Source organism: Centropristis striata, chromosome 18, assembly GCF_030273125.1.
Source record: "Centropristis striata isolate RG_2023a ecotype Rhode Island chromosome 18, C.striata_1.0, whole genome shotgun sequence".
NCBI classification, from domain to species: Eukaryota; Metazoa; Chordata; class Actinopteri; order Perciformes; family Serranidae; genus Centropristis; species Centropristis striata.
The window spans coordinates 3,827,995-3,852,179 of record NC_081534.1 but is presented as its reverse complement, the minus strand read 5'-3'; the positions used below and the strand labels follow the sequence as shown (position 1 = coordinate 3,852,179).

Sequence of the window (24,185 nt, the reverse complement as noted above, 5' to 3'; positions counted from 1 at the left end):
CCCAATTCTCCTGGTTGAAAGTCCACCGTTTGTTCTCGTCAGTGGCAATCAAGCTGTTCTGTCATTAAGTTATGAGAACGTGTTTAAATAGTTCATCTACATGCATTCATAAACCAACATGGTCTCACAGGAATCCGTGAAATAGCCACGGATTTGCTTAACTCCAAATCCGTGGAATAGCCACGGAATCACTCAAATTTCCGTGAAACTGACACGGATTTCGCTACAATGCAAGTTAATGACATATCCCTCATATCATAATGTTCATATCCCGTGGCTATTCCAACATACGAAGTGATTATGTACATTCACTGAGTGAATATTTATAAAATAAAACATTTATTTCTTGCTAGAAATGTGATCAAAATCCATTTTTATGCAGAAACTAAGTCAAAATATTGATTTTTTTCACAAAAAATGAGAGAACTGTCCGCCATGTTATTTGTTCTGACCGCCGGGACCTTGAAAGTCACGTGACTTGGAACAAACCAATAGCCACGGGATATGACTGTCATTAACTTGCATTGTAGCGAAATCCGTGTCAGTTTCAGTGATTCCGTGGCTATTCCACGGATTTTGAGTTAAGCGAATCTGTGGCTAATTCACGGATTCCTGTGAGACCAGGTTCTCATAAACATATCTGATACCACCACTGTTGTAGAAAACACCGCACATACCTGAAAACCTCCACCCACCAAGCTCTGCCAGACTGCATGAATGCGACTATCAAAATAAAATAAAAGCCCAGTGTGAAATGTCAGTTCGTCCTGTACCTGTATTGTTCAGTGTGTGAAATTTTGAGACGAGCGTAGCTCTGCATTTATGTTCAATAACCGTTCTGGTGACAGCACAAAGAAAGGTGTACTTTCCCGCACGCAGCTATGAGAACACTGCAGCTACAAATTTCACAGCTGCTCCTCCGTCTCTTTCTGGCAAAACCACCTACACTCCATGACTCAGTCTGTGTTTGATTTTGCTTTAAGGACAACTCGAGCATCTCAATTACTGGGCCAGTACTCTCAGGTCGTGAAAGGGTTTTTTCGGATATGAATCCGACCACGGAGTTATATAAACCACAGTAAAAAAAAAACAGTGATTTGCTTTTAAGAAAGGACATCCTTCCTTTCTGGTTTATTTGTCATTACATTTGAACATGTCTTTATTTGCACTATGTACATGTTGCCTTCACACAAGATAGGAAAAAAAATCCCCAGAACATAATAATAAAAAAAAAATGTCATCTTAATTCGGCTTAAGAGCACGACACGAAGAGAGCACTATCACCCTGGCATTGAAGAATGCATTCTGCAAAGGTCTTAGTTGCATGGATGTGTACAGTAACTCATCACGATGAGGAGGAAATAACAACAGCACTGAAACCCACGTACTGTTGTAACACATTGCACAATACCAGGTTGCCAAAGAAGCCAGATAAAAACACATCATCTTGAATGACACGCTACATAACACAAAGCATGTTCATCATTATCAGCAATAAAACTTTCTCCAAGAGATGAAAGCAGACGTACAGAGTCTTTCAGTATAGTTACAGTGATGGTCATGATGTGTGCGTGCACTGACGTGGAATCAGCAGCTCATGAGTTACCACTGGAACAAGTGGTCCGAAGGGGTTATAAGGCCAAACATATACAGTTTAATGACCAGCGTTTCAGATCACCAGAAAACTCAATGAGGTGAATCTTACAGCCCCAAACAATCAGCATTCGTCTTATCATCCTCCGATTCATTCATTCAGCCAAAAATAAAAAGCTTTGAGTCTTAGCTGCAGTTTTTATTTAAGCAAAGCACATTGAAAACCTCCCCTCGCAGAGAATATGGGCAATTTTCACTCTTCATTAACACAGCAGAACTGACTTACATGGTTATTTTAAAATGTTCACAGAGCTGAGGATGTGTAAATGGATTGTTTACTTGCAGGGTTTGACAGCAACCAGCGACGCCAAAAGTGGCTTATTAGTGAAATTAATGTGGTTGTGCTATTTTAGGCCTGTGCTCCAGAGAGTACACATTCCTTCAGAAAAAGCCATTACATGGAGCTAATTGTGCACCATAAATGTCAGGTATGACTAATGCAGGACCTGTGCAGGGAAACTAAGTGTATAATGTCACCTCTCGAGGCTCCAACTACCATCTGCCTGCATCTACAACATAAAAACACAAAGTGAAATGTCTGTAATTAATAAGCCCTTCGTAGATCGAGAATCAGTGAATTTGTCTGTCGAGCGTCTGTCTTTGAACTTGTCTCAGTGCTTTATTACTATGAAATGTCCTCTGTTTTAATGGAATTGGGGAATGTTGGTTTAAGCATTGCACAAAATACGAGCTCCATTGCAGTCTGATCAATTTTAATTTGAGCTTTTTTTATGATCCGACAAAAACAAGTTCTAAATCCAATCAATCATGCGTAGCAGTACACTGCTGGCATACCTAAGGTCATGCAACAAATAATTGATCACAGTTAAATTCAACGCTGCCAGATTGCGACTCTTTGTTTGTTTTTGCAGCCCTGGAGGAGAAGTTAAGCCTGCCTTTTAATGATATTATCTACCTGATTTACAACCTCCTCGCCCATTGTGAATGGCTGGTGTTGCCGTAGCAGATGCAGCGTTTTTGGGGGAGACACTGTGCACCGTTTCCCCTGAATTTCTGACCATCTGGCCGCCTCGCATGTGTGCTTTACTTCAAAGGCTATAAATGAACATTCCTTAAAGCGAGATTAATCAAGGTGCCTTCCAGACAGCAGGGAACACAAAAAAGACAAACATAAAAACAAAGCACATTTGCATGTACGTAGGCAAAAAACATATCTGGCGTGAACAGATTTAGTTACATTTTAGGGCATATCTTTGATGGATGGACACCTTCCCAAAGGTAAAATACAGGCCTGAGGCTCCATTGAGATTCTTGTAATTCATGCCAGTGCATATTGTTCACAAACAGCCTCTGATCGTGTTTGATCTGTTTTTTTTTCTTCTCTCCCTCACGCTCAGAGCTTTCTTCTTCTTTGATTGAAATAACAATCAGTAGTTCTGGTTTTTTTTTTCTGAAGTTTATCCGGAAATAAAAGCCCCTCCTTTGTCATGATTGAAAAAAAACAAAAAGCGTGAGCATGGTCATCTGCCTTGAGGCAATCAGCCCAGAGACAAATGCAGTCTTGGTAGTTTTGAGTCGATGAGGGCAGCTCACGGTCTATTAGACAGTTCAGGGTGGAGAACTGAGATGACAGGAGATGGGACTTCCACAGAGACGATCCGATTTTAAAAGCAGCTCAAATAACAACAACATCGAGTTGGTTTAAGAGTTATTTTGTGTTGATTTCTAACCCTCCTTTAACAATTGTTTAAGTGCACAACATTATTGTCTCCTTAATGTGTCTGTAGGGTTCTCAGAAGTTAAAAACCAGCCAAAAGAGGATGAAGACGAGGGGTTTAAGTCAATGGGATGCAAACTGGACTCCAACATGGAATACTTCCATTACTCAAACCCTGTCTCAAAAAACAAAAGAAAAAAAACTGTCTATCCCCAATTCCCCCTCTTCTCACCCTCCAGCTTGACCTCTCTCCAGTCACTGTGGCTAATCTTGGCTGACAGAGGGCCTGTAGGGAGAGAAAGCTGGAAAGAAAGGAAGGCGGAGGGAAAAAACTGTACATCCCCGAAAAACTTTTCCTCGAAGTCTGCAGGAGCAATGTCGTTCCCATGAGGGGGGTTGTTCTCTTCCTGGGCTCCCCGGAGGTGTGTTGGAGGGAAGGTGCGCCTGCTATATGTGTCCTGGTTTAGAAAGGTAGGCAATGAGAGCTACCACCACCCCCACATACACACCGGTGCCTATAGTGATGGAGAGGGCAGCGAGGAACAAAGCGCGTCTGGAGGCGATGTTGGCCAGTGGGAAGTCACCTTTATTCACTGCCTTGGTGGTCTGGAAAGAAGAATATATAAGAGAAGAAGAAAGTCAGACACGGTTTGGAGGTACCTCAAGAGAAAGGGTGACCCATTTTTCAAAAGAGCCGTAATTACAGAAACTGTCTGTTATTTCTGTGGCGGTGTGAAGAAAAAATGCAATTGGTGGATTGGCCCATTGAATGAGCAGCTCGGCGTCACCCAGGAGAGCTCATCATGCATGGCAGGACTAAAAAATGGCAATTAGTGTGAAAATGTCAAGGACTGGAGGATATGGTCATATCGGCTGCTAGCACTGAATGATAAATGACATATAAGGAAAGCAGATTTATCATAATTTCTCATCAGTGGAAAAAACCCTTGACAAGTAGCAGCAGAGATTAAGCTGAGACAACATCTTACAGACAAACCAAAAATATGAAGAGTACAGCTCCACTATTGTTTGGTTGAAAACATTCTGAAAATAACACTGAAAGGTGAAAGCTAAACGTTGTAATGTCTATTGAAACAAGTTATGAAAGTGGACCTATTACTCCTTTCCTTACTTTCTGTCTCATACTTTTACAGTCTACATGCTACATGTAGCTAGATGCTAACATCAAACCTGTAATCTTGGCTGCAGATGTTAATTTCCCCCCAATTTCGGATCTGATTCTTGCTTGTCTTATTGTTCAATTGTGTACTTTTTGGTTTAAAAGCTTTTGTTGGTGATTTTTTTTTTTTTTTTACGACAGAGCACAGATGTAAACACGACACGAGTGGGAGTGTTAAAGGGATAAACCAAGTGTTTGAGACAGAGGGTGGAAAGAGGTGCAGGTGCTCTGGGCTTTATGAGAAAATAATGTTTTTTTTGTGTGTTTACCTTAAACATTATAAACATGTTCTAATAGAACCCCAAAATACAGGTGAAAATTTGAAAATGAGCATAAAAGGTCCCCTTTAAAAACCAGGTTCCTCATGAGATTTGTTGCTTGTGGGTTTTTTATTTTCCCAGATAACCGTCCCTGTCAGCATTACCCAGTTACCAAGTATTTAAGGTTATAGTGCATTTTTACAACCCACTATAGGCACATATGGGTCCTCTGTGTGGTGTTGTGTTCGCCATTTTGCATAAATAACAGCATACTTACTCCAAGTAACTCCAAGTAACTGCAGTATTAAACAACTGAAATATATTAGTGCAGTGATGGTTCTCTCTGAGTTCAGGGTCCCCATTCACAATCTTTTGATTCATTGCACACAAAAAAACATTAATTACAGCAGATTTAAACAATTTCTGTCTTATGTTAAAATGTAAAGGTGCCCTGTTAGGGAGTATTTATGTTAACAGTCTCTTTTTTCTAGCATTTAATACTATTAAACCAGTCAAAAAGCAGCACTGGGAGTCTGTTAATGAGTGAGACAAGTCCTACTGAGCCCACCTAATTAGCCACATAGGAAACATTGGCTATGTAACTGAAATGCTTCTTGCTTCATATATCATTTGTTACGATCTGAATATGAATACTTTGCTTAAAAAAATAAACAGTGAACAGTGCACTTCCTGCCTATTGTTGCTGCTTATGATAGCTATTCTCTAGCTATCTTACTATCTGAATGAATTCGCTTGCCAGAGGAAATGGAGAAAAGAGAATTTTGAGTTTTGATTTGTTCCTTTCGTTCATATAATTGAACAGAGGTCAGCAGTGGAGCTAAATTACACAAACTGATGGATTGGAAACTGTTGCGGTGGCTTTGTTTGGACTTTGTTATATTTTTCCATTTCCATTGTCATTCCCTAAACTAATTTATGTTCTATTTTGCTGCAAATGCCATCACATATTAATCTAATACAGTTTTTTCACTGGAGCCAATACAGAAGCGTAATTTATTGCACCTATAACACGAGAAATTGGTCCCTCTATTGCGCTGAATGTATGCCAGAACAGTTTGAAATAATAATGTGTGACCTCCATTCTTCTATTGAATTCTTTCTAATGATAATGGAGCCTGTGTGTGTGTGTGTGTGTGTGTGTGTGTGGAGAGGGAATGTGATGAATCTGGCACCAGACCTCCGACTCCGAGGCCACAGTCATCTCTTTAAAAAATCTGTCCCTATTCATTTCGGAAGTGGAGCTCCAGGTACACAAGGTTCTGTTTCTTATTCACTCCTGAGGTTAAGAGGGACTCAGACTGCCAGTTAGATGAAGAGTCTGCGGTGATGTTGATTTTGTATCTGGCAGTGAAGGGAAAAATAAACACCAAAGCGAGGTTCTATAAAAAAAAATCTTTGTTTTGACCTTCGATTTAGCTCACAAGCTCTCAGACTGCAGATAGAAGTGGCTTAAATGAGGTTTTTTTTACAGGATGCATAACCTTGCTCATCAGAACAGAATGAGAAGCTCAGAAATCTGGGAGGGCTTTGGAATAGAGCCACTGCTTTTCCTCATTTAGTGGAGCCAGCTGGTTCAGGTACCTGACCCTGTGCTTCTTTTTATTTTTAGGTATGCTCAGCATGGCTAACTGAAGGTAGAGCCCGCGGTAAGGGAGTAAACCTTTTAAGAACTAAACAAAAAAAAAAATCAATCTTCAATTATTCAAACCAATTTAAAAAAGGTAATAACAAACAGCCCACAAAGGCTACATGTCCAAATTCTTTTTATGTGCCAGTTTTTTCTTAACTAAAAAGATGTGGTTTTTTGCTTAGTATGAATATTTAATACTTACTGATGCCTTTTCATCTGTACATTGTACCTAGAATTATTTAAAAAATACTGTATTATTTATTGCCTCTGCCCATTTGCACTACAGTCATGCATACAGAACCAGAGCAGCCGCCCCAGACAGCGAACTCCAATCTAGACTTTACTATTTCCCATTCTGGATCTTTGTGTCTGCAATTCTGTAGCTAGTATATTCAGTGAGACAGAAGCAAATTATTTTTGACACAAAATGTGATGTGTTAAGCTTGGGTTTAGTCTCTAGTACTAGAATCAGACAGAAATGACATATACTGTACATGACTGCATTATACTGCTAAGTGGCACATGCAGAGAGATCTCTCCTACTGTATAATGGCTGCTCACTCATTTCAAGTGGTTTGTTTTGTTTGCTCTAGTAGAATGAGTTGGGAGTTCTTGATTGTAACGTTGCATGTCAACATGTTTAAACTTAATCCTACAGTTATATAGCCTGGGTATACCCATACTGCCTTGCATGCTTGATTTCATTTCGAACTGCGAAAGGGTCTGGAAACTACGGTCGTTTCTTAGCCGGGTTTTAGGGATCCAATCACAGAGGGGGAGGGACGGCAAGACGATGACACGTACTACTCGACAGATGGAAGCTTGTAGTTTTGTAGTTTTCTTACGGATCCAACATGGCTGCAGCAGACGCGAAACTCTCTTTCGATCTAGCTGTAGACGCCGTTTTAAATAGTTTAGAGCGAAAGTTGAGTTTAAAAGAAGAACAACGTTTGACTTTAAACTCCTATTTCACCACCAAAAAGGATGTTTTAGCCTTGCTTCCGACAGGATTTGGCCAAAGCCTAATCTACCAACTAGCCCCGCTACTAGCCCCGCTACCGCTCGCTGCTGTAACACTGGAGATCTGCTACGAGCCGGGGGACAGCGGAGCCACCCAGAGACCTCTATTGGGCATAAAATTTGTGGATGTGTGTGGCTGAATGACATGAGGGGGGATAAGGCGTAAAAATAAAGAATCTTGCAGAAAGTGAGAACTGGAGAAGCAAAGCAGCAAGCAACACTCTCTCTCACACACACACACACACACACACACACCAACACTGTCGGTAGACTGTGAGCAGTCAGAGTCACAACATGCTGCAGAAAAACGCTGCAGAAGCAGAATTGAGCATTTTAGTCTCAAAGTAGAGATGGGCTAGTCTGGCTATGTAAACATCAGTTTCTGTCGCTCTACATACGTCATCTGGTTTAACTGATACGATTGGCTAAGAGCTACCTACAGACACTTTTGATAGACATTCTTTTCGCCCAATAAACGGCTCTGGAGGATCGTAAACCACGCCTCCTCTACGGAGAAATGAATGGCTGGTTTCCAGACTAATCTCATTTGTTATTAGTCTGGTGTTAGCCAGGCTAACAATTATATGGACAACAGAAATAAGCAATTGACTCTTTAGGCAGCCCAGGCACAGACTGCTTGCACTGTTAAAGCAATGTTCACATGTTCATTTTTGTTTTTAATTGTTTTTGTTATTGTCATTATAACTTGTTGATGTTATACATGTGTTTTTTCTATTATCAGTTTATTACTTTCTAATAACTACGGAATTTTAGGTGGAGGCTTTAAATAAGCCCATCTGGGTTTTCTGCCTCTCCCTGCACTTTACATTATATGTTATCTTTGTCATTTTATGTCATTCTAACTGTGCAAATAAATAAAACTAAAACCTAAAATGTTTCCTCATACAACAGCTGAAGACGAAGGCCTGTTTTATGGGGGACTACTAGTTGGACTAGTAGTTGGCAATATATCACATTGTGGGGCAACTTTTGCCACTGCTAAATGTGTGCAAATATGACAAAAAGGAACAATCTAATTCTCAAGCAATTGCCAAGCAAATAGCGTCTCTGTGTTCCTGTGCTATTTGAGACAGGACTGATAAGGTACTGGGTGAAGGCGGTCAGGCTTACACACTCGAACTCCCACATATACAGATATGCATACATCCCCCCTACCCACCAACCCAACCCACGCCTTGGACGCTTCGTACCCCCAGTGAGACAAGCAGGTCTGTGACAGCGCCTCAAATGGCTGCAGGACCAGATGGCTGCTTGACTATGGTGTTCCTGTGCCATTTGCACATATTTAAATGAAGTAATGTGCATACATTTGTGCACAATTTTCCCCTTTCTATGCAAATGAGTCAGTTCAATTCACAAAGAGCAGCGATATTTGCCACACGCAGTTACAGTGAAATTATTAGCTGCTTGACTTTACATTACATTGTGATGACCTAACAGGTTTTTAAATCGTTTTTTCTTGACAAATAGAAAATCTTAATGGATCAAAAATTCATAATAGAAAGAGTCATAATTGAGCTTGTTTGCAGTTCGAGGAGACATGTCTACAGTTTTATTTTTCAGTAATGTATCCAGTTCTGTACTTCATCAATGAGTGAAACAATACTTTTTCTAAGCACATGGTTAATGTTGTGAAACGGAACTACTTGGTTTTGGCACAAAAGAAAAAAACTTGGTTAAGTTCAGAACAAAGATCACGTTTGGGTTTAAAATAACTCACCTACATAATATTACCAGTCACATAGGTGACATAGAAAGTGACGCAGAATGTGATGTAGTTATGTACGTCAGTTAACTAGAGAAAAACTATGTTTTTCCCTCCCTTCAAGGTCTTTCTCGCTCTTTATACTACATCACTTCACTTCCTCCTTTTTTCCCATCATAATAACTATGGAATAGGTCGGTATATGTCATAATAAGCTGCACCTCTTGGCTCATGATCACTTTATTTATATAAAAATAGTGCATCATGTTTGCAGATACAAGTACAACAGTGATTAAGACCTGTTGTGAATCGGTTCCATTCTGTTAAAACTCTGAACGTAACCTTTGTCATCAGACCTTGTCTTCTTAGTATTTGTAGCATCTGTTTGACTCACTGGCCCAATTTATCTGAGAGAACCAATCCTTTCCTCCAGTGCATCTTTCTTATCAGTCTTATTATGTTACTGGCAATATACGCTCTTCCATCTGTTCTACTGTTCCATCTAACTTTAGAACATTGTTGAATTGAGCCCTGCTTTGTGTCACTTTCTTCGCCGTGCTTCACAAAATCAACTTGCAAAGTTCCAGCCAGTAGATGACAAAGAACAGAACATGAACCATAAAACAGATTGTATCACGACAACAAGAACATCTTGGTTATAGGACCAATATGTATTTCTACATGAAGGAAGCAGCCAGCTTTGTATCTCACAGCATCTTATAGCACAGCAGAATAATAAATTAATTAATTAAAAAATAGTGGAAATTGCTGCTATTGATCACCGTAGTGATCAACTGCTTATATGGATCAAATCCTTGGAACAGAATAACTTCTATACGAACACTGTTTAAATAGTCCACTTATAGTGTTAATTTGGGGTCTTTTCATAACAAAATGTGTCGGCAAAAACATACAAATACAGTAATTATATTTGTTTATTTCTTTACTCCCCTAATACTTTGCCTTGCAGTAACCTGTGTGCAGTCTGGAGGCTGGTGCTGCGTGCACATTGAAATCATGACTCAGTGAAAAACTCTCTCAGTCTCTTAGAAGCTCCTAGAAGTTTCCCTCAGTGTTCCTTCAATACCTCATGTAGTGCACTTAAACAACATGGAAAGCGCCTTTGGGTGACGCCGCCCTCGTCAGGTGGATTAATAATGCCCTGTCATGTAATCATCCCCCATATTCCAGGGATTTATTATGATGCAGCTGCTGCGTTGCCATGGTGATGAGATAAACAACGTAAAAGTAGCTTACTTCAGAAGCGACCAGCAGCACTGGCGACCGGGCTGTATAACATGTGGTCATATAGGCTTCCCAAAGGCATTAGTTATGATTATAATTAATAATCAATAATAATTATGTTGATAAATGTGAACCATGCATGGTTCAGAGAACAGTAGCATATAGCCTACTAGTGTATGATGATCCTTTTTTTTTTTCTTTTTTATGCTCGATAATAAGTACTTATTAATTCGGGTGTGTCCGACGTCATATCAACAAATGAGAAACTAAAAAATGAATTTGCAAAAAACAAATAACGGCCGTTGTTTCAGTTTGTTTTTTTAGTTATTTCGTTTTTTGATGCTGATAGCAAAATCCGTTTTTCCGTTTTTGGTTTAAAACGAAAAAAGGAAAAGGGGGCACTGTTTTCGTTTTTTCCTATTTTCGTTTGGACAGAAAAAGGAATTATACTATGGCACCCGGACCAGCGAGCCAGTCAATAGGGATGCTGCCTCTTTCATTACTTCATGAAATAAATATACAAATATAATTTAGATGGTAATCTGCATAACAAATAAAGAAAAACATTCCCGGTACACTAATCATCAGCTTATTGTGATCAATTTGAAGTGGTTTCCGCTGCATAAAATAGTAATATTGCCATTCTTCAGTGATGTTGATGTTACTTTTGAAAAACACTACACATGTGGTCTTTCCTACTGTGCACAAAATGCATCATTAGTGCCAAAAAGGTTTAAGAGGGCAAAGCCTAATAGTCCGAGACAAAGACAGCCAGAAGAGAGCTGGAGAGAAAGACTCTTTAGACAAGCGCCTGGAAAGGTCAGGAAGTAAATGTAGACAAAGGACGTGTCGAGGCCGAGCCTTTAGCTTCTCAATTGTCAATACAGTAATCATTGAAACAAAAGCACCGTTATGAGGCTTTATCGAAATAAGGTCAGAGTGTGCCTTCCAAATGAGACAGAGCACATTCTGCCTTTGACTATATGTTTCACGCCCCCCACAGCGAGAGACGCATTGTGAAAGTGGACAGTTTAATTGTCCGCATCACACAGGAAACACAGTTGAAGGGCACATTGTTGTTATTTCATTCGCCAGTAAAAGCATTTTTCAAACACTGTAATTGATTTATCAATCTTTTCCTCCCCCTCAGATAAATAATAAAATACAAACATGTTGTGGCTCTTCCTGAGGGACATGCCTCGTAAAAGACGACATATACTAATGCGTACAGTAGGTTAAAAGTGCATGTGCCTATTCTCTTTTCTCCGTTAGCATCAGCTCTGTATAATGTACCGTATATGTCATTGAGGAGGATTTTTCCTTGAATCCCCTTGAGAGGGAAATGGTTAGAAGCATTAAGGCTTTATCTCCACAACCTTGACAAAATGATTGAAATGTGGTGTCATAGAAAAAAAGATAACATCTCAGACTTAGCAGCATGGAGACTCATATAGCGTTGGGCTCTCGGGAGTCAATTCAGCACCCTTAACCGGTTTTCTCTAAATAAACAACACATAAAGCCAACAAATCTCCCTCTCTCTCTCTCTCTCTCTCCTGCTCTCTGTGTCTGTCTCTCGACCTCCCACCGCACAGACACACGCAAACACATAAAGTGTTTTGCAATAATTAGCTCATTCATTTCCATCCATTATGATGACTTGTATGCTGTAGGATAACTTCAGGGGAGTCTTATTTGCATAATCGAGGGAAGGAATCGCTGCGGCTCCTCAACTCTGAGCTCTCCAGCACAGATGTCACAGAGCAGAGAGGAACATTTATCAGCATCTCCAAACAAAAACACTCACCCTATTAGCGGCAATAATTGAAACTCAATTCGGCTTCCCAATCAAATGCTCCGAGCTAATTCTCCCCAGATATCCATGGTATTTTAGTCATTATCAGCTGTGTGTGTTTGTGTGGGAGTTAACGCTGAATCCTAAAACAGGAAAGCACCATAAAGACGTTACACAGAATTAAAGATGTAGTCCTTAGCAAAGAGGATATGAGCGTCTTTAAATTAGCACTTCTGTTCAGTGATGCCCTCAGTCAAACCCGTCTCCTTGGGAAGCCATGCAGCAGCTGTCTGTCTGACAAGGTCTGACCTTCTATTGGGACAAAAACATTATTGATCCGCCATCCACAGACTCTATTACAGTCGCTAAGCTGTTTGTTTGTAAAATGTCCTCGGAGTAAGTGACGCAGCTGATGTGCTATCAATTTTAAACTTTTCGCCTCGGCTCGTTCTGCTGCCCTCATCTAATCCCATAATGCATCTGCTTATAAAAATCATTAAAGATGAGAAAAACAAGGTTTGATGTTTATGAGCTAGTTAGATTTTTTATTTACCCTCTAAAAATCATTGTCACTACAGCTGGTTATCAGTGCTCGATACCTTTAACCCTCTGAACCCCACAACCCACCGGCATATTTAATGTATATATATTTATGGATATATATGTGTATATATCAACAAGTATTCAAATATCTAATGGGCCTTGAATGAATTACAAATTAAGGTTTACATTAGAAAAATGAACCAGATTGAAGCTTAAAGTAGTGACATTTCACCCAAATTGTTTTATTCTATGTGAAGAATTTTACCAAAAAATAAACTGTTTGCACTAACCAGATCCTGTAAAAAAAAACAATAAACTGACCAACTGATTTTTTCATGTCACTTGAAAAAAATTCAATGAAAGTTCAACTTAGGTGCAGGCTGTTAACACAGACCAGAGAGGAGAGGACGAGATGTTGTAAAAGTGGAAATAGTTAAATATGTACTGCACATTTTCTATTTTTCTGTAAAATAAATCAGCAAAAAAATGTTGTATTCATGGCATTCGAAGTGTGTTATTCTGCTCAAAAAACATTTCCCCCTACTTCTAGCAATGATTGTGCCACTTGCATAGAGTGGAAGTGCAAGACTTGAAAATCAAAGCAACAGTGAGTAAAATGTGACAGGAGCAAAAAAACACCCTGAAACTGCTTTAAGTTGCCTCAAAATAACCCAGTACCAAGTATAAAAACTTCTCCACTCAAATGATAGTTGCATTTGATCCTTTTTCTACCCAGCTCTAGAAAACAAATGACAAGTCGTTTGTTTTTTCTCACAGCCAATCACATAAAGGCTTCTTTGATTTACTACAACAAACGAGCACTGCAGCAGCAGCAACAACCCCCAGTCAGTTGTGTGGTGAAGTCTTGTGCACCACCAGTTTTTTAAAATAAATTATTTTAATAATTCTAGCACTTTCAGAATGTGTTAGTGTAAAAATAATTAGGAAAAAAGCAGTTTTTGCACTTTGTCAATACAGATCTTTACACTTCTCTCTACAAATCAAGAACTTAAAATATCCTCGCTCTAAATCCTACAGAATTAATTCATTTAGTCGGGGGGGCTCCCTGAACGATTGAATGAAATGAAGACCAGTGAAGTGGGTTATTGAGCTATAAAATGAAGCGATCCCAGACTCCCACCATATCTTTTCCTGACAGCTCTTCTGGACGGCACCTTAGAAAGGAGGCAGATTGGCAGAAAAGCCATCCATCCCTAAACACAGCCATCACTTCCCCATAATTACCCAGGAAGAATCAAATTAGCTCCTGACAAGATAATTCACTGACTGCCTTCATCTGCCTCGGACTACTCGCCCCCGCAGATTAAGTCCACTAAATGCTCAAGCTTTTGATAAGAATTATAGTCAAAGGCAGAGCAATTTACTGAAAAGCTCAGCCGTCTCTTGTGTGTGTGTACAGTGTGTGTGTGTGTGTTTACATGTGCCTTTAAACATACGCTGCATGTGTGTGGCGGCTTTTAAACACATGGTGGTTTTCATGTTGTCGTGGTACGTAGGAGAGACATAATTGATTTGTGACAAGACAAGAAGTGATCTTTCTGCTCTTTGTTTGACTGACACAAGCGTTGGAGTTGTTTCCTGCAGAGCTGTAAAAAAGGAGAAAGTCCAGTTCAGATCCATTAGACAACTATTATGTGCAGTTTGTCGATGTCAGGGCTAAGCTTTTAAATGAGCAGCGTTGCCTCATGTTGTGACAGATTGTACTCTAAAATCACAAGCGCTTGTTCTCTTTGGAAATAACTGCCGGCTCTACAGTTCATATTAATGTGGCTTTATCTCTCCATCAAAGTAAATCTATCTGCCAAGGCTATATTATTTGATCCATTAAGGTATTTAACACCCAAGCTCTGTTTATGGTCCTGATATTTTAACTGTAAAAGCATGCCTTTGGTTTGATTCCAGTTAACATCCACGCACATATTTGTGCATGAAAGACAGGAAGATGTAAAGTAGAGATCAACTGGTGGTCCCCAACCCACAGAATAATCACTTAATGAATTCAGAAACGTGAGGAGAACAAAATGCGTTCTGGCGTATTTACAATTACGTAATCACAGTTTCTAACCATCACTCCTCAGTGAACTGCCTCCGTGGTTAAGTATCTGGTTATCATTCTAGATTTACCATGTTTTTCAGGAGTCTGTTGACACTGGTATAGGCAAATAAAAAAAGCATGAATTTAGTAAGAAAGTGAAAATATAAAACACTAGCCGTGCTTCTATTGAAGTCTTATCGAACATTTGACATTTCAAAATTTCGCTTCAAAAATTCGAATTAGGGATCTTTCCTAGCCTGGCTAACGCCAGACTATATCACAAATGAGATCTAGTCTGGAGACCACCTATTCATTTTTCTGTAGAGGAGGCGTGGCTTACGATTGTCCAGAGGCGTTTATTGGGCGATACGAATGTCTATCATCAGCGTCTGTACGTAGCTCTTAGCCAATCGTATCAATTATACCAGATGACGTATGAGGCGACCACAACGACCGGGTTCTCGCTAAACCCCATTAGCTTAGCCACTAACGAGGCTAGTTGGTAGATTAGGCTTTTGCCAAATCCTGTTGGGTGCAAGGCTAAAACATCCTTTTTGGTGGTGATAAAGGATTGTAAAGCCAAACGTTGTTTCGTCTATTAAAATAAACTTTCTAAACTATCTAGAACACTGTCTACAGCTAGATCCAAAGAGAGCTTCACGTCTGCTGCAGCCATGTTGGATCCGTAAGAAAACTACAAGCTTCCTTCTGTCTGTCCAGTAGTACGCGTCATCGTCCTCCCCGTTCTGTGATTGGATACCAAAAGCAGGGCTAAGAATGGGCCATGGACACCATGCTGCCTTGCAGTTTGAAACAAAAGGCAGCGAGAGTATACCCAGGCTAGATCTTTCCATCAACTGGTTCAGTTTGAATAAACAAAGCTGCATAAACGTACTTTGGTCAAAATATGGCAGTGTAATGTGTTGCTGTAGGCTAATTCGTCAGATAGATTTAAAATTAGAAGAAGAGGCTGAGCAAGAGAGACAATTGGACAACTTTGGCCACCCACGAGAGAAAATATGTCTTCAGGAACTAGGTTCAATTGGGCAACTTATAATTGTTCTTTCATGTCAGCTCGTCTTGACCAGCAGAGCGGAAACAACTGATCAATCATGTGAGTTAGAACTTATCAGAACTTATTTGCAAAATGCATTTCCAACTTTTCCATCTGATTTTTTTTTCAAAACTGGGAGTTTCCATCAAGCTTTTCTCATGTGAATCTATAAAATATGCATCGAAATTTGTTGATGGAAACATGGCTACTGATGCTAACTAGACTATTTTCATTATATTTTCTGTATTTATATATATATATATACATATATTGTAGTTTTCACTAGGTGACAAATTTGATCTAATTTATATATAGTATATTATATTAGTAGTTTTCTAGTAGTTTGTTGAAGTTTTATTACGTAGTCGATCAAATTGATTTGCATGTGTTATTTTTACATTATTTATTTAAAAATGTATATATGTTTATAAAATGTTTATTATATTTATTTATTGAATATTTGATATATAATTAAGAACATATTTTATTTTACTTTTTATTATATTTATTTCTTTATATTTATAATTTTGAATTATTTTTTTTGTTTGTTTAACTGTAGCAAAAGTTCAAGAAGGTTTAAAGATTTTATGAAAATTTTAAGAAAATATTACCAAAGTCAATGAGTAATCGTTGCAAATAATGGTGATCTCAATACTGACCAAACTAATCAAGTCTGATTTTTGCGATACTCAAGCAGTCCTGGTTACTTTAACATTTTGTGGATTGTGAAAACGAGATGTTTTTTAAAAAATCTTTTCATAAGAGTGCTCAAGACAAGTCATATAACTTTCTCTTACCAAAATATGTGGGTGCTCACAAAATAAGGACAAACTGTGGGCACAAGTAAAAAAATAAATGTGTTCCTCTGTCACTCCCTGCTATGTTTTTAGTGTGTTTTCATGCATTTCTTCCCACAAACACTGCTTTCCTTCCAACCGCTCTAACAAGCGGTTTAATGTGTCTGAGAGAACATCACCTTTAATCTGTTGGCACTCCTTTAATTGGGTTCATCTCCAATCCTCTTGAAAACGCCACTAGTTCAAAGTCTGTCCCTCATCTCAGTTTTTTCATCAACTCCTTTTTTTCGAGTTTGCAGATGGAGCCTTGAAAGAGATTTATATACTCTTCCTAAAGGCGTCTTTCAGCCTGTTTACAGAGCATCAAGCAGCCATTACAGATTGGCCTTGAGTTATTGATGAGTTGCCCAGTAAAAAAAAAAGAAAGGAAAAGTGGCCTTGCATTGGCAGTAAGAGAGTCAGCTGTCAGTCCTGTTTTATGTGTGATAGGCCTTCATCTTCTGCTGGTGAGTCATACATAGGCCTGAGTATGCGCATGTGTATTTACGTGCTTGCTTGTCTATGAATTCATGAGGACTTGTGTGTGGGAGGATGCACCTGTTTTATGTTAGACCTCGAAAAGCAGATGCTTGATGTGTGAGTTGTCCACGTTGACATAAAATGCTGTAAAATTAATAATGCTTTCAAAAATAGAAATTAAATAGTTTATTTTTATCAATTAACAAAATGAAAGTGAGTGATCAGAAGAAAAATTGTTTATTTTGTTTATACGGTAAAAACGGCAGCTGTGGTTGCCAGAACTTTACCGTTATAAATACGGTAGAACCTTTTTTTAATATTACGGTAAAAAGATATTGGCACTGTTGATTTGACGTTTAAAATTGCCATTTTATTCCATATTTTACCATAAAAAATAAAAAGTTTTTCAGTCAAAAGAAATGCTGTTCTGCCATGTAATTGACAAGAAAATACTTCATAAATGCTGCATAAATTAAAGATTTTACCATTAAATATTAAAGTATATTTTTGTTAGAGATATGGTGTTTAGTACATTTAACAGTGAGAAAAAGAATTTTTACAAAAAATAAATGCTAAAATGACAGGGATGGCTTGTATATATATAAAACAGTATATTTTTGTTATTTTACAGTGGAGTAATGTATTTTTTTTTTAAACTGTAAAAAATACAGTTTTGGCTATACATTTACAGTGTTTCATTGTTACTGAAACTGAATTAACCCATTTCTTATTTTACTGTCGTGGTTATCAGTTTTTCACCATAAAATCTACAGAAATATTTTACAGTGTAAATCTACAGTGTAAAAAGAATCTGTTTAATTTACGGTAAAATTCCGGCAGCTGTGGTTGCCAGAACATCACCGTAAAAAAATACAGTGAGCGTATGTAAATGTAAATATCAGCAAAAACTGTAATTTATACTGAATAATCCCATTACTTTTAGGATAATTGTATCATCGTGGTATTTCTCCATTAACTTTACATGAAAAATGTATATTTTTACAGCAAAACTGTGTGTTTTCTACAGTTTATGGCGGTAGAATTGAAAGTTTTTTACTATTCTTTGATTGACAGTAATTAAAAGTATCTGCTACGGTGATGCCCTTATTGTAAGTCGCTTTGGACAAAAGCGTCTGCTAAATTACATGTAATGTAATGTAATGTAGTGATGTACAATGTTTAATTTTACAACCTATTTCTGATGCAAATTGACAGTGTTTTACTGTAATTTCTACAAACATTTTTTACAGTGTAGTAAATAGTTGGTGTGATAACCTCTGTCTTCAAACCAGCATCCATTCGTCTAGGCATTTTTTCACACCTGCCTCAGACATTTGCACAGTACTGCACATGTGTATATATATATATGTGTATATGTGTGTGTCCTCACCCCCTGTGAGAAGTAAAATGCTGCGATCCCCAGAGGCCAGAAGCAGCAGAGCATGGAGAAGATGGCCAGGCCCAGGTGGTCTCGTGGAGGGACGACAATGAAGTTGTCCTCACTCTCGCTGTCGCTGGAGCAGTCCGTCTGAGAGCACAGAGAACAGCAGCTCAGGTCAACACACACATATGTTACAGTTCATGGATGAAGCAGTTAACAAACAGGCGGGTCCAATATGTTTGTATGGGAAATTTAAGGCTTAAGCCAGAAGCCAGTTAGCTTAACCTAGCTTAGCATACAGACTGTAAACAGGGTATCAGCTAGCCTAGCTAGCTCTGTCCAAAGGTAACAAAACCTTTCAGCACCTTTACAGTTTACTAAGTAGGATTATATATTGATGTGTTTCTTCTTTTTGTTTTTTCTTTACAAGAGTGTGAAAATGACAAGTTGTGCCTTAACAGGGAAACAACCTGGTCTCACAGAAATCCGTGAAATAGCCACGGATTTCGCTGAACTCAAAATCCGTGGAATAGCCACGGAATCGCTCAAATTTCCGTGAAACTGACACGGATTTCGCTACAATGCAAGTTAATGACAGTCATATCCCGTGGCTATTGGTTTGTTCAAAGTCACGTGACTTTCAAGGTCCCATCGGTCAGAACAAAAAACATGGCGGACAGTTCTCTCATTTTTAGTGAAAAATCTATATTTTGACTTGAGTTTCTGCATAAAAATGGATTTTGATCACATTTCTAGCGAGAAATATATGTTTTATTTTCTAAATATTCACTCAATGAATGTACATAATCACTTTGTATGTTGGAATAGCCACGGGATATGACTGTCATTAACTTGCATTGTAGCGAAATCCGTGTCAGTTTCACGGAAATTTGAGCGATTCCGTGGCTATTCCACGGATTTTGAGTTAAGCGAAATCCGTGGCTATTTCACGGATTTCTGTGAGACCGGGTTGCAGGGAAACTTATGTGCAGCAGTGGCAACCTCACAGCCAAGAAAGTTTTCCCTGGGGTGTTGCCCCTGCTGCAATTCCAGTTTTCTACATTGTGCAGCTTTAGAATGGATTATAAGGTAAAAATGACCTTGGGTGGTTTGACACAGTTTTGGTCTGCTTTGTCATAGTGGCGATGATTTTCTTATTTTGTTTGCCTCCAATATTCATCTTCTTTTCTGGCTAATGATTACGTTTTTGAACCAACCTGGCAACACTGCAGTAGCTAGAAAAGAGCTTAGAAAGCGAAAGGGCACGTGTCAAACGAAAACACCCAAAATGCGACGATCTGATAACACAAAATACCACTCAGTGGTTTCTGTGACATGAGAAATACTTTCAAAATATTGATGCTAAAAATACAGAAATGTTCAAAATACACATAGCTATCTCTTCTAAAGGGCCCCGAGTGAAAAGTCACGCCATGTTACTGGAAATAGTCCGACATAATCCCCTGTAAAAACATGACTTGCCGTTTTTACTCTTGTTTTTTCTGGATGAAACAAACACGAACAGAACAGAGCCAGGTCAGATGTTTTCTCTTCTTTACAGATTTTCAATAACTGAAGCTTCATATTTAGCATACAAACAGTGCTATCAATTTTCACATTTAGGTCTTGGCAAGAAAATGAATCAGCCTACAATCAAATGTAGAATTATCTACTGATATATAGTGAACGTTTTATAACTACACACATAATACACACATAGTTTGGCAATTTTAATTTTCTCTCCATCCCTAACATGTCATATCCCCACAAATATTTGCACCACTCTTTTGGGTCAATACAAATAAGTAAAATAAAGTTGTAGCGCCCTCTTTCGACTGGTTTGATCAGTGGTGAAGTGCAGACAGACGGGTGGTTTGAAGCAGATTTCACTGAACCCAATGAAAGAAAAAGTTTCTTCTCTCTGTGTACAGGTAGAGGTGATTTCTAAGTCGACTGGGAAGAGAAAGAATTTGCATTCATTGGAAAAGTAAAAAGCCATTTGTGTAATGGGAAACAAAACATAGACGAGTCACTGCATGCCGGATCATTTCCTTCCACGTAATGTCACAGCTCGTATTCATGGACTTTTTGTGATGGGCCATTAGTTTCTCATTAGTTTTGAGATATGCAGATTCCTACATTTTGGCATCTAAACAACAGATGGCTTAAAAAAAGAGCTACGGTTGAAAGTACACTTCATTTCAAATGTGAAATAGTTATGAATCAAACACACCTCCTCCCTAAAGCTTTATGAAACTATTTCACGCTCCATGCAACATTCCTCACATCAAACTGAAATGCCTTCAGCAAAAAAGAATACGCTCACACATCTGCATACTGTTTAGAGGCTCTCGATCCTTATCCACAGCAGCAGATATCAGTGTATTACAATTTCAAAGTTAGTTTTTTATGACCACATTTTGCCATACAAGCTTTAACGTAAACATAAAGTGCATTTTCCCCTCACAACAATGGCAACGCTAAGAATGGAGGCTTATTTTCCACAGTGCCTGTAATGAAAAGGAATCGCAGATTGAGGCCACGGTTTCTATATGAGCCATTAAGCTGCATCCTTCACACATCATCCTGTTTGAAGGATGATCCTGAGTGAGGGTGGGACATGGGAAATAAATGAAAAGAAATCAAAGCTAACAATACGCTGCTATGTCAAAAAAAATTGAGTTCAATATGACACAGAATATTTCAATCAGAGATGGGAGGGGATCAGGTCGAACCATGGGGACGTTATCAAAAGTCCAATCATCGCATTTAAGACAGCAATCTGATGAGGGAAATGCTTTTCCTTTGTTTTCATTGAGCAATCTCACATCTTGTTGCTATGTAATCCCAATTTTTGTAAGTATTTTCTTAATCCCTGCATGTGTTTTTCTGGTTGTGGTGCACCTAATGAATTTTTTTAGATTACATGTTGATTCCACAGATTGAAATTTGACCATAGAAGGCACTGTGTACAGGATTTCGAGTCTTCGGCCTATTCTGATGTGTTGTTTCAGCCTCAGGCCTGAGCCGGGGTTGCCTGTGTCAATGTTGGACAGAGTTGTTGGTTTTTCTGAGTCTGGTGGTGTTGCTCTAAAAATCACACTGTAATCCTGAGCTGCATCAGGCCTCTCTGGGTTAACTGGCTCCAAACAGCACAGGGCATAGGAATTGTTACCTCCGCTGAGAAGGTTTGCTTGTTTGTTTGTCAGCAGGGTTATGGAAAAACTACAGGCTATATTTTCATGAAACTTGGTGGAAGGGTGCAGCATGGGCTGAAGAGTACAACATTACATTTTGAAGCGGATCCAAACACAGATAAGATATACCAATGATATTTCCTTTTAAAATATGAAAATGTAAAATTAATTGTTATCTTATTAGCATCAACTATTAGAAGCAAGTCATGAAAATAGACTATATAGACTCCCATAACAACCCAACTGAGTGTTTCGTGGTTTGCGGTACAGAGCGGAGAGTTTTTAAAATAGCCATCATATGTCATTATACAAACAAAAAAAGGCTTCCGTTTTGTTGAATTTTAGGCTACAAACAACAGATCTAGGTTTAGGGGAAAAAAACGTCCTTGTTAGGCGTTAAAAAAGACAGTTTAAACCGTAAATAATTGTATGTAAATGCCAGATGTGAAGTAGTAGTTACGTGGACGACGTGACTACCGGAAGTGACATATTAACGTAAAAACATGATGCACAAAACATTGTTACTTTTGTTTTCACATTGGACACGAATCGCATTCTCCTGGGTGAAAGTCTGATGTTTGTTCTGTTTTTTATTCCTTTATTACAAACCAAATTTTAAAAAAGGTTTAAGAAAACAAAAGAGAACTCAACCACAAGGGCACCCCCTGTGTACTGAATTTTGAGTGACACTTTTATCTTAAAAAAAACCTACAAATTTAATGTTGTTTTTCTCAGATTTTTTATCTGACAAAAACAACATTAAAAATCAGCACAGCTTTATACAAAGGTGCCTTTTTGTCTATGAATAATTTGAATGAACAAGGGCACCACTCTTTCAAACTTATGTAATTATGCTGTGTACAGTGAGAGCATTTCATATCAATACACAGGACTTGAGTGTGGTGCTGTTTGCTTGTATTAAAAGTTAAATTACTATAACTGGGTGGGAGTTGGGGGAATTAATTTGCTTTGAGGTGTGAAACAGTTTTCAATTAGTTTTAATAACATGCAGCCCTTATAGTCATGTTTCCTGATTGATGGTGGGGATTAAATGGGTGGGTGGTTAAAATGTGCCCACTAATGGTAGGGAAAACACACACACTCATTTAATCCGAAATTAGAAATCCTGGAGGACAAAACAAGTATATTAAACTCCAAAAGTGACTGAGCAAGCAAAAGCTTCCTAATGTGTCTCGGTAGCCTCAGACACTGCCACTCCGTGTTGTCAAGCTTCTGATTCAGTTAAAAGCTGAGACCCCTGCAGACATCATCGATATATATTCATATTTTTCTTAATGCAATACAGAGGGGAAAAAAGGTCATAATACATGAGCATAATGCAGCCAGCATTCTGCATAATGTCATTCTGCTTTCATGGCCTTAAGCAAGCGCTATAGCACAATCTCTGCAGAGCCAGCCCTGCTCTGCCCCGTGTGCCTCAGAGCTCACTGACAATATCTGCACAGCCTCCTGGCTGTTTGGAGAATGAACACATACATCATCCAGAGATGCTAGCTGTTTGGTTGGCTTAGGCTACCAGGGAAGATGGAGAGAGAAGTTAAAGAAGCAGAGGGAGTCAGTCAAGCATGAGAACAATGAGGTCAGCAGGAGTCAGTGCAGACCTGCAGACAGGACTGTGTGTGTGCTGCACAGGAAGCTACGCGTCTGCATGAACGGGGAGGTCGTTCATCATGAAGCTCTCAAAATGGTCGCAGGAGATCCAGAGCAGATGAAAAACAGCCCGCTAGGATTGTAACCAGATTTTGGTTTCAAGATATGAAGTGCTGTGCATGAAGGTGCAAATCTTTAGTCAACAGTGAACTGAACGCATCGTTTTTTAAACAGTGAACGTGAGCAAAGGTCAACAACAGCCACACTGTGATTGACACAACCTGGTCTCACAGAAATCCGTGAAATAGCCACGGATTTTGCTTAACTCAAAATCCGTGGAATAGCCACGGAATCGCTCAAATTTCCATGAAACTGACACGGATTTCGCTACAATGCAAGTTAATGACAGTCATATCCCGTGGCTATTGGTTTGTTCCAAGTCACGTGACTTTCAAGGTCCCAGCGCTCAGAACAAAAAAACATGGCGGACAGTTCTCTCATTTTTAGTGAAAAATCAATATTTTGACTTAGTTTCTGCATAAAAATGGATTTTGATCACATTTCTAGCGAGAAATATATGTTTTATTTTCTAAATATTCACTCAGTGAATGTACATAATCACTTTGTATGTTGGAATAGCCACGGGATATGACTATGTCATTAACTTGCATTGTAGCAAAATCCGTGTCAGTTTCACGGAAATTTGAGCGATTCCGTGACTATTCCACGGATTTGGAGTTAAGCGAAATCCGTGGCTATTTCACGGATTTCTGTGAGATCATGTTGGATTGACAGCACCCAGCATGCCAGTGCAGTGTGGA

At 38.8% G+C, this 24,185-nt stretch overlaps 1 protein-coding gene across 1 annotated transcript in view; it reads right to left on the bottom strand.

Moving 5' to 3' along the window:
• Nucleotides 1-1,372: 1,372 nt before the first annotated feature.
• The window catches only part of syndig1l (synapse differentiation inducing 1-like), a 61,597-nt gene continuing 38,784 nt past the window's right edge, over nucleotides 1,373-24,185 (bottom strand). Inside the window, exons 3-4 of the mRNA XM_059356828.1 lie at nucleotides 18,566-18,703; nucleotides 1,373-3,937 (exon numbers count right to left, since the gene is read on the bottom strand). Coding sequence (XP_059212811.1) covers nucleotides 3,779-3,937; nucleotides 18,566-18,703 — 297 coding nt within the window. The 3' untranslated portion in view covers nucleotides 1,373-3,778. The remainder of the gene's footprint in view (nucleotides 3,938-18,565; nucleotides 18,704-24,185) is intronic.